Source organism: Sinocyclocheilus anshuiensis, unplaced genomic scaffold (assembly GCF_001515605.1).
Source record: "Sinocyclocheilus anshuiensis isolate Anshui unplaced genomic scaffold, SAMN03320099.WGS_v1.1 scaffold366, whole genome shotgun sequence".
Classification (NCBI taxonomy): Eukaryota; Metazoa; Chordata; class Actinopteri; order Cypriniformes; family Cyprinidae; genus Sinocyclocheilus; species Sinocyclocheilus anshuiensis.
Genome location: NW_015547673.1, coordinates 1021689 through 1033554, shown reverse-complemented (window position 1 = coordinate 1033554; position 11866 = coordinate 1021689). Strand labels below are relative to the sequence as shown.

The 11866-nt window shown below is 36.2% G+C and overlaps 1 protein-coding gene across 1 annotated transcript in view; it reads right to left on the bottom strand.

The window, feature by feature from the left end:
* rfk (riboflavin kinase) overlaps window positions 1-723 on the bottom strand; it is a 4940-nt gene extending 4217 nt beyond the window's left edge. Inside the window, exon 1 of the mRNA XM_016505274.1 lies at window positions 316-723. Within this exon, the coding sequence (XP_016360760.1) occupies window positions 316-397 (82 nt within the window). The 5' untranslated portion in view covers window positions 398-723. The remainder of the gene's footprint in view (window positions 1-315) is intronic.
* Between the last annotated feature and the right edge of the window lie 11143 nt (window positions 724-11866).

Below are 11866 nucleotides of genomic sequence, written 5' to 3'. Positions count from 1 at the left end.
ATGTTTAGTAATCCATATGCAAATAATAGCAAGTGTTTGCTATACAGATCTTCTATACACACTTACATATTTAAAAGACCATTTAGGTTAATTAATTTGGTCTTCAGTCACTGTTTGTTCTCCATCTGCACAGTTTTGTAATCATATTACAACAACCTGTGCTTTAACTCTCTTTCTCAACCTTGGACTCCCTATTTATGACGTAAAGTTACTGACACAAAGTTCAAATGATTTGCAACGGTCGCTTTGTCGCGTCCAGTGTAGACAGACTCAGCGCGGCGCGACAACTGTCGCATACGGGGTAGAGAGTCTCACCTGTGGGGATGCCCAGGTCTTTGCTTCCCCGTCCGAATCCGCGGACGACCTGTCCCCGACAGAAATACGGCAAACTCCTCATGTCGACGCGTTCAAAGAGATCCGGGGATCCAGAGCTGGTGCGGACAGAGAGTCTGCTGATTCTAGACTCTTCTCTCTTATCTAATGTGCCCGTTTACCCAGGGAATAACCGTTTTATAACGAAGAGCCGTTCAGTTTCGGTCCCAGCCTTTGTGAATCTTTAGATGAAATGGAGGAGTGATATCCTCTGGGATACAGCAGGTCGGTAGGTTGATTTCTACCGTAATGTGACCGGTTGGTCGACTGAAAGTGTCGCACTCATCATCATACAGCAGTTCTTTCCCCAACGACCTTCGCCGACGTATTTCCTTTAGCGTATATTCAAAATAAAAGTCCTACATTTTTTTAACTTCATCAACTGGAACTGAATGTAATTGTAACTAAATCACTAGTATTTTATGTGCAAAGAAATAATTAAGCTCGCACGATTTAAGTGACTAGACAAAAATAATAATTAGTAGATAGTTTTGTCCAGGAATAATAAAGTAGGCTGCAACAACCCTACATACCTTCCCAACTCCTGCTGCCTGTCATCACGTGACAAAATATGATTTTTCAATACCTTTTATATTGTATTCACGTTTACATGCTATAAACTATTTAATTACCTCACTGTATAAATAGCTCTAGTATGACTCTGAATGATGAAATTGTATGTGAACGGTTTTTATTCATATTTATATACTGTTTGATTGATAAATTATTATGCCAAACCACCAAGTAACAAATAATGTACTTCTGCAATTTCTCATTATGTTGCAACTATCCGATCTGGGTGGACATTAGTGGAAGGTTTAATCCACAGTCCGTCGTTTTCAACGAGAAGGTCATGCCTTTAGTCAGTGATCAGAAGGTGTCGCCATTGTCTGCAGGTGCGGAGTATCATTTGCGTCTGTAGCACCAGATCTGTCGCGCTTTTATATAATACTCTTGTATATAATAGCTTTTCCTTGCATTATATCTTAAATTAAATTGATTAATTTATCTATTAATTTAATTCAATTTAAAACATAGATGCAATCCCAAAATATTTGGCTCTGGAGATGCACAAAACCTGGTTATACTTGGCTATATATTCCTAATGAATAATTAAGTTAAAGCAAAAATACAGTTGCATTATATTTAGCTCCCATGTTGTAAAGTCCTTAGTCCACTGTTTTAACACTCAAAGAAATAATAAGGAAGAAGAAAAAAAATGCAGAAAATAGACCCAGAAAAGATATCGATATAATTGTTTTTCATCAAAATTAAAATATTTTTACGGTATATATTCGGGATATTCAGATTTAGGAAATTCCTATATTGTGTGAACTGTCATTTAACAGATTAAAACCAAATAAATAAAAATCACATTTTGCAATATTAGACTATTCATAATTTATAATTTTATATATTTATGTTGGATATAAACCTTTTTCAAGGTTTAATTAAATTGAACAAACAACATATTTTCCTCACAATGAACATCCTGCGAGTGATGTAAGTAAGCCTAAATAACCATGCATACATAACAATAATGCTCCATTATAACACTGTAGTTGACGTCATAAAAACCCTGTGCTAATTTTAAAACCATTTTATACTTGATACTGATTGGTCAGACACAAAGAGCTAAATGAGTGAGAACTTACAATAGAAGAAGAGATGTTACATTATAGCTAGGCTATATATACTACCCATTTAGGCTATATTATTGTTTTGCAACAATGATCAGCAGACTGTACATTCATTATCCCTTACATAGGGATTTTTTCATGCTCTTAGCATGAAATTAAAGAGCTAAATGAGTGAGAACTTACAATAGAAGAAGAGATGTTACATTATAGCTAGGCTATATATACTGCCCAAATAGTCCATAGAAAAAGTAACTTATAAACACAGATAAATTAATTTTGTAATTTAGGCTATATTATTGTTTTGCAACAATGATCAGCAGACTGTACATTATCCCTTACATAGGGATTTTTTCATGCTCTTAGCATGAAATGGACTTTTTTTTACTGTTGTAGAAAAGTAATGTGCATCACTTATTGCTAATTTGAAAAAGTAGCCTAACTAGCCATAACGTTTTATGAATGATTTATTTATTAAATGTTTACATTTTTCTCTTAAAGCTGCGGTGAAAGCAAGGACAGATTTTTTTAAATTTTATTTTATTTTTTTAAGGCCTTAGATTTGAGTCTATTCATCGGTCATTGATTGGATCTTGAGATGTGGGCGTTGCACTCGAAAATGGCCGTGAGTTTGCAGTGGATTGTGGAGGGGCGGGGTTTAGGCAAACTAAATGATTGAAGAAGTCCAGCATGCAAGTCACTACTAGAGAGAAGACTGTCATTTTCACCATTACAAGGACAGAACAGGTGAATTTAAACAAGCACCAAACTTTCCCCAGTTGAGTAATTACAGGACATTAGTTGTTTTGGATTACAAGTTTATTTTTAAATATGCGCATGAGGCATTGTCTCATTAAATATGCAATTTGTGCACATTTCCAGAACAGAAATCTGAACATTGGATAAAGCCAAGTTTAACATTCGTTTCATTTTATTGACATCTTAGAGTTAAAGGTTTTTACATACTGTCGGTTATATCTCTTTATCACTCAAAAATACTGTCATCAACAAGGAAAAAAACATTTTCACCATATTTTTTAAGGAATAAAATGTTATATAAATCAAGTGAATATGTTATATGAAAAATAAACTTCAGACTATAAATAGAAATAAACTGTAAAGTTTGGTGTAAGTGCTCATATACAGAGTATGTTTTGAAATTTAAATCTATGTAAATGGATGACATGTAATACACATAACATAAACACTCAAATGTGTATTTTGGATGTCTTCCTTTCACTAGTCTGAAAGAAGACAAGTTATGGAAGCAAAATCTCAAAAATTTGGGACCAGTTCCTGAAACGTGTCTTGCCTTAAAAAAATGAAACATACATGGATGAATTGTTCACAATAAAATATATACATTACATTTACAAAATACATAATTTTAATTTGTGCAACTTTAAGGTGGCTTAATACAAATGTGTTTTTAATTTTTTTTGGAGGGGATATAGTTATCGGTGTACTTACTGTATGTGTGTTTACATGTGTTTCTGGTCATAATTTTTTAATGATTTAGAATTGCATATAACATGATAAAACCACAGGACATTTATCTGACATCATCTGGCCACACCTGATAAAAAATATATAACTTTTCCCACAAACTGATGAAGCCGCCCTTAGCTACAACTCATCGGTTCACTCAAAAATTAAAATGCTGTAATTATTTACCCAGCCTCATATCACCCCCATCAATGTGCAAGTGAAACTAAAGCAAGTTGCTCCAAAAAAGATCAATTCCTCCAAAAAGGAAGCGTCCTGTCAGGGCCGGGTCAGTCTGTGACAGCGATGAACTTCCACACACCCACACTCAGAGCGTGAGACTCACTGGCAGTGGCTGCTACACAACAGTAATGAAGCAGGTAATGCAAGCTTAATGAAGCATAAACACATTTAAACACAGCTACACAGGAGAGATTAACAGCTTGTATACTCACATTATACACCCACCCCAACATTATTACAACAGCAGTGCCCCCCATCTCTCTAGCTCTCTCTTAGTTTCCCCTCACACACACACTGACTCCTCAAACACACCTGTGAATAAACCTTCAGCTGCTATGATAGTCTCTCAACATCTGTTCGTCTTTGCCCTGTTCGCCTGCTGCAGCTACAGCGCGGCTACTAGATGCTCACATGCTGATAGATGCTGATAATATGGGCAAACATCCTCGGTAGATTTGTTTAATGTTTTGACTGCATCTTCTTTGGGCTGTTGCCTTTTTTTATTTGACAGAGATTATGGAGAGAGAGAAGGGAAATCGGATTGGGACAGGTTGCAGGCCAGATTCGAACCTGCGTCAGCCATGTGAGCACCAAAGCACAACACTTCTAAACAGAATGTGATGTGAGCTTGCAGGGTTTAAGCAGGCTAAATGATTTGAGAAACCGATTTTACCAATACGAGATCATAAAAGGTGAATAGGATATTTGTTTAAAGGAATAGATATGACCGTACTTTCCCCAGCTGATTGATCACAGTAAATTAAGACAATTGTTTTGTATCGCAATTTTAAATATGCAAATGAGGCATCATATTTGCATATTTATGTACTCATTTGCATACATTTAAAAAAACAGAAATCTGAACATTAGATAAAGCCAGGTTCAAAATCGTTTCATTCTCTGGACACATTAGCGTTTAAGGTTTTTACAGCATATTAGATATCTCTTTTGATGAATATGAAAATACTGTTGTATTTTTAGGTATAAAATGTAAAATCACAAATGATTGATTGTGCTAATGACAGACAGGGCAAATGTCCTCAGTAGATTTGTTTAATGGGTATCACTTTAGTTTAGGGACCAATTCTCACTATTAACTTGCTTATTAGCGAGCATGCTACTGTTTACTAGTACTTATAAAGCACATATTAATGCCTTATTCTACATTAGAATTGGTCCCCAAACTAAAGTGTGACCATTTAATGTTTTTGACTATATATTCTTTTGCCTTTTTTATTAGACAGTGATCATGGAGAATGAAAGGAAACTGGATCAAGACAGGTTGCAGGCCAGAATCGAACCTGTCACCCATGTGAGCACCAAAGCTCAACATTTCTGACATGATTATGGCTTTGATGACACCATCATGTTCTGGAAAAAAAAAACAGCCCAGATACATCAGGATTTAAGCTGTGTAAGTTGTGTTTTTCATTTTTCGTGCATCATCTGTACATCATAGGTGGTAAATACTGACATTCTGTTCAAAAATATATCCATTTATGAAATATTATGAAATTAAGATATATTGGAGGTCATAAAAAACTCTCGGGCTGTAATACTGAAGGTAAACTGGAATTCATGAATATTACTGTCGTCCTTTAAGTACACTCGTGAAGAAGTGCATTAAAAGTTGCCCCCTCTCTGTGCAAAGTGTACAAAGTGCACTAGATGAAAAAGTACAAGTGCCACAGCACAGAGGGGGTACAGAAAGCCAGACTTTTTGATTAATACTCCTCTAAATTAACTGTTTACTCTACAGACTCTTAACATTCCCAGATTATGATAATTTTGTGACAGGCAGAGAGATTGATGTTTGAGAGCTTGTTTTAATTAATGGTTTTGTTTGTCTCCGGAGAATGGATTTTTTTTGTTCTTATTCATGGTTGCTTTTGAACACTTTTTTAAAGAAGCTTTACAGCGAAGTAATGGGACCCCCATGTGTGTTTTGAATAGAAGTGAAAAAGTGTCTACAATGATTATTTCGTGTTTGAAGGAGAGGCTAATCACACATGCCGTCATGTTTGCTTTTTTTTACTTTAATGCTAGAGTGTTCATCGCATTTTTATGACTTTTGAAATGATCAAAAACAAAATTTGATTGTTTTTGAGCGTGTGTGCGTAGCGCAATTGTTAAAATCTCTTATTTATGTGTTTATCATTGAATGTACCATATTCCCTCAAAGTTTTAAGTAACTTTGTTTGAAATGCACTTAAAGTAACATTATTTCAAACCTAGTTTATGTTCACATAATAATAATGAAGGCTTGTTATGTCAATTCTTTATTAAAAATGCACTTACATAGGCCTGTTTCAGGATGAAGTCAAGTGTTGTTTATTCTTTAATCTACCGGTTAACCTCTTAGAGATCACTTTTGATTTGATCATTTTTATTTTATCCTAATATACAGAGAGTCCTAATAGCATTGAATCAGTATTTTACACCACTCTTTCTTATTGTGACATTATCAATCCAGTGTGTTCATTTCAGATGTAGATTTGTGAAAATTTTGTTGGTTTTTACTTCAGAAGCTTATCTAAACACAACAAAAATACTAGCATTCGATGAAGGGACATGAAAGACAAAGATGTTGTCACCTAAATATCTGCAATAAATCATTTTTAGTATAGTTTAAAGTTTATTGTGTGGTAAATATCACTCAAAAATAGCAAATTTCATACGGAGAAGCCACAAAAAACGCATATTATGTTATTTAAAAAATTGTTCTTTAGATACTCTACTCTATTGGGAGATGTCGAGGAAACTATTTTGTTCGTATATTTAGTTTCATGTCCTTGTAGGTCACTTCACAGGAACTACTGACAGACAGATAAATGGAGAGGTTGGTAGGAAGGCAGGGAGTGAGGAAGAGAGCGTGGAAAAAAAAAAGTAAAGCTAACAGGAAAACTGTGTGCATCCATTGCGTTATTACCATCTCTAGGACAGAGTCGTTTTTCACTACAGATACCCTGATGAGAGCTCTGACAATATCTAGTCTTAATACCCCTCTTAGCAACACTCTTCCAAACACGTAACGCGAGTCTCTCTGCGAATTGTTTCGTAAACACGGGGCCGTCGTCAGGCGGACAGGGCCCTGTGATGTGGGGGCCCACTATGGTACATGCATGTTGGGCCTGAGGGTGAGAGGGGCTACCCTTAAAACTATTTAAATTATAAATCTGTATTAACCGACAAGACTTGTATTTTTGTAAGAGCAAAATATTTTTATTCAGCCTTATAACCTTTCTAAATATGTAATGTTTTGTTTTGTTTTGTTGTGGTTGTGCGCTCTCTCTCTGCAGGCCTTCCACAGGTAACGGCTGTTAAACAGTGAATTTCGGCCGAAGGTCCAACCAAACTCCTGCTCGATAACTCATGCCCCGTGCAAATTCCCATGCAAACACAGTCAATGCAAAACACATTTCCTGCTGTCAACAACATCGCTGGCGAGAATCAATCAACCGTTCATCCATTTACACTCTTTGCATACCCTTATGTCAAAGAAAAAAGCGCTCCGAGACTCCGCAGCTCTTCTGAGGCGATCGTTCCATCGTTCTGAAGAATCCATCAAGCCGCGTTTGATTGATAAGTCTGTCTGCGCGCACAGCAGTACAGCTACAGCAAATGGGGTGGCAAAGCGCGAGCTGACATAATGCAAGTCTGCGCAAGTTTGGGAAACAGACTGAGCACGTCCGTGGGGGGTAAAAGTTTGATGCGACATGCTACAAGACACACACAGCACTCGTGATGGCACACACAAGCTGCCCCCCTGTCCAACCCCTCCACCAAGACGGAGTTCAGCATGTCTTTGTAAAAGTATTTTAGAGCTTGACACCATTGTGGGTTTTACGTCGAGATTTATTTTCAGATTTAATGGCGTGGGTTTATCAGTTGTGGCGTAGTTGTTTTTTGGAATAAACTTTTGATACATTCAGCTTGCCAAATACTTAAAACATGCATAATTGCAAAAATAAGTCAGAGTGGTTAATGCAGTGCCCCCTCCCATTTTTAGAGTTAGCCACGGCAAAAACAAACAAACAAACAAACAAAAAACAACAACACATATAGAGCAAACAGTAAAGGCCCATTTACACCAAGAACGATAACTATAACCATAACTATATCGACTATAGCGATTAATACGTTTTAATCATTCTAAATCTATGAGAATATTAGCTCATATCTGCCATGGATTAAAAAATAAAAAAGTAATTGCGCCTTTTATGTCACAATTCTGGCCTTTTCCTTGCAATTTTAGTTTATATCTCACAGTTCTTATATCTAGTTTATAGCTCACAGTTGTTGTTTTTTTTCTTCCTTGCAGTTCTGAGAAAAAAAAACTGTGTTGGCAATTGTGACACTTTTATACTGCTGCCACAGGTTGCTTTTTTAGTCCAGGGGTAGCCACAGCTCTATGATTGAAGCAAAACCCTCCCCCCATTTTCCCATGGAATGTTTTGGTCATGATTGGGCTAGTTTTGAGTACCAACTGGGCTGGTTTTGTAACGTAGACCTGGCAACACTTTTATATTTCACAATTTTCAGTATGTCTTATTTTTTAGTTTATAGGCTCTCTCACAATTGAGACTTATTTTCTTGCAATTTGTAGAAAAAACATCAAAGTTGCAAGATAAAATCTCAGAACTGCGAGTTTCTTCAGAATTGTGAGTTTATGTCTCGCAATTTTCAGATGATAAAAAAGTCCGAATTGATTTCAATTGCAAGAAAAAAAAAAGTCAGAATTGTGAGACAAAAAGTCGCAATTACTATAAATGTAACGATAATGACAAAGAGCAATGATGTCGTTGGAGTAAGTTCACAACATTTTTTTCCCAGCTGATGAACACTAATATCATCGAGAGTCAGTCAGAATCCACCTGACTTTCTAAGAAGCTCAAGCAATTACACCAGCAGATAACAATACTGTAGTGTGCACTTATAATAAACAGAACGTTATCATCCGTTGCCATGGTTGCTAATATAGTTATCATTCTAGTTATCTTAATAGTTTCTAAATGCATGTACATTTTTTCCCCATCATTGTTGTCTCTGGTGACGTATGCAGAACTTCTCCAATCATTTAGTCCGGTTAAACCCTGCCCCTGCAACACCCACATCTCAAAATCCAATCAAGAACCGATGGATAGAACTAAGTCCCCACCCAATATTGTTTTTTCTTTTTTGATAATATTTAATAGTCAATAGTTAACTTTACATTCTTGATGTGAACGAGCCTTAACCCGATAACCGAAACTAATGACTCTAAAGAGCCAGTACATTTAATAATTAGTTTAAATTAGTCTGAAACACCACCCTGTATAATTTACAGCATTAACAGAGAAATAATTAATTTCTGTAAGCAAAATTATTATTTTAACTGAAGTACACCCAAATGAATCATAATCCGAAACTAATCAGTCTGAATTGAATCGGAATCCAATTGAATCAAATTTATTCACCCTCCCATGAAACACAAAATGAGTTATTATCATAATGTCATAGCTGTTTTTTAAATAATAAAAAATAATAAAAAAATAATGTGACATTTCAATAATAATGAAAAATTGAAATATTGATCACTGTCTGTCAAGTTCAATTGCATGATTCCCCTGATTATCCCCACCAAGTCTTAGGATCCGATGAGATTCATTCAGTGAATTTCAGCACTTTATTTTGATTTCTATCAGCAAGACAAGTCTTAATGACAAAGGTCCTTAAAAACAAGGCAATCTTAAGGCCAGCGTAATGGATCTCACACTAGGGGCCAGCTGCACACAATGCAACGCCCCCCGTGTGGAGAACCGCCCCCCTGTGTAAAACACATTATTCTTCGGGGGGTATGTCGAAGCGACACGACCCATTCGCCTGTGGGACCCGAGGGAGGAATATGGGCCCCCTCTTCAATCTGAGTCCCTAGGAGGGCCACCCAGCACCTGCTAACCCAGGGCAGTTCTCATCAGAAAAGCATTTAGCGCGCTTGCTAACTCCAGGCCATAATTAGGGTGGGTAATTATTTACAGGCAGCACTGGGCAGAACTGGCCTAGCATAAACAAACAGGCGGCTTGGAGACACACGACAAACATCGTTAGCTCTTCGCTCATTTTCGCCCAAACGGCAAAAACACTAGCAGCATGTAGACTCACTCCCGGGGAAAAAAAATACCCAAAAACTTCTGGTCTGAAAAGCAATCGTTTCCCAAATAGCTAGCACATTTGAGACACACAAGTAGGCTTATTGTAACATCTGTAATGTGCTACGCACACACACACACACACAGATACACACCCAGACTCACACACTCATGAATATGATAACGTGTGAAATGACAGATTTATTTGTGTGTGGCTCCAGGGTTTTATCTCTAGCACAGTTCATCAACTCCTCAGCACGAGGACTGCTAACCAACGCAGCGCCTGCACATGCTAATTACTGGACCATGCTTAGCTTCAAACCTCAGATCTGCTTCCATCAAAATATGTGCCCTGCTTTTTGCTTTTATGAGATTTTTTATCTATCTGTAAGAATGTGAAAAAGAGTAAAGGTTTAAAAGTTTAAATTACTGAGACTTTCTGTAGCCTGGAGCGCATGCTACAATGCTAATGATGCTAATCACATTGTCACCAATCTGAATTAGCTCTTTTTGTACAGACAAATGTATTGATATTCATTTTATTTTCAATTACCAGATTAAAATGAACGTTAATCTTCATAAAGGTGAATATTTCTCTCTTTTTAAATGTTGTAATGAATTTACATCAATAATCCAGTGATACAAGCCAATATGCTGTAAACCTTTTCCTCAGACAGGAAGGATGACTGTGTACAGGAAAAAACAAATAGTTGGTTAATCACCCCGTAACGCACTGACGCAATAATCATTTCAAGGACCATAATAGTTATCAATTACAGTAGTCCTAAATTACGCAGTGTTTGCTGTGTACATAGTGATAGTTTGACTGTAACTAATAAGCTACATTGTTTTAGTAGGCCTGGTTGTTTCAAAATCGCTGGCTAATTCTATTTGAAAGCGCAACACTATTCACTAAGCCGTTTCTCTTGTGCATATTTAATTTCACCGGCAGTAAGATGGAGAGAAACAAGAGGGGCTGCGAGTGCTCCAGATGGTTCCAACGCTCCGCAGAGAACTAGACCTCATTGTTTGATTTTTTTTCTTAAGTTTTAATTAGCTGCAAGAACAAGAAAGGAAAAACTTGTAGGTTTTCTTTAAAGAGTGGGTGACTGACTGTTGTCAAGAAGAATTTGCATCTACTGAGTGAAAAGTTAATAAATTAACAGACAGCAAAGATGATACTGATTATGTCTTTCAGTTAGGGATGCACGATAGTTGATCAGTATTGTTTGATATTGGATATTGATTGTACATGCTCATTTACCCAATTTTTACATTTAGATAACTTTTACTGTCATGTAACGCTCATTTAAAGTTAAAGGGTGGTTCATCCAAAAATGAAAATCTGTCTTCATTTACTCACCGTCAAGTCATTTTAAACCCATTTTTTGTCCATCCATTGAAAGTCAACATTTTTAAGCTTTACACGCACGTTTGCACTTCTGTTTACCATATTTAATGTGCTCTATATATGTGTGCAATGAGCAATGTTTATATATGAATAAAAGCCTAAATTAAATCTGTTCATAAAGCAGTCGTGAAGACTTTGGTTTAAACCGCTCAAATAATATGGATGACTTTTACAAACTTGATTAATTCAATGGAGAATGTTAAAAATGAGAGTATTTAAAATATATTTGTGTTCCAAAGATGCACAGAAGTCTTATGGGTTTGGACATGATAGTGAGAAAATTAATTTTCATTTTTTTGGCCGAACTATTCCTTAGACATAATATTGACTATTTATTGATTATTGAATTTATTGATTATATTTCATTAAATATGAAAATATTTAAAGGTATAATTGTTATCGGTGCACTTCCAGAGTGTTCATACAATGGTAAAGAAATGCTGTCTAGCATGTTTTAAGGCTTTCTGAAGCACTGTGATCTTCCATGGTTATTGTCACACTTGACTGAGTAAGTATCATTCTGTCATCTGCACAAACACATACAGTGCGCACACACACACACATACACACACACACACACACACACACAC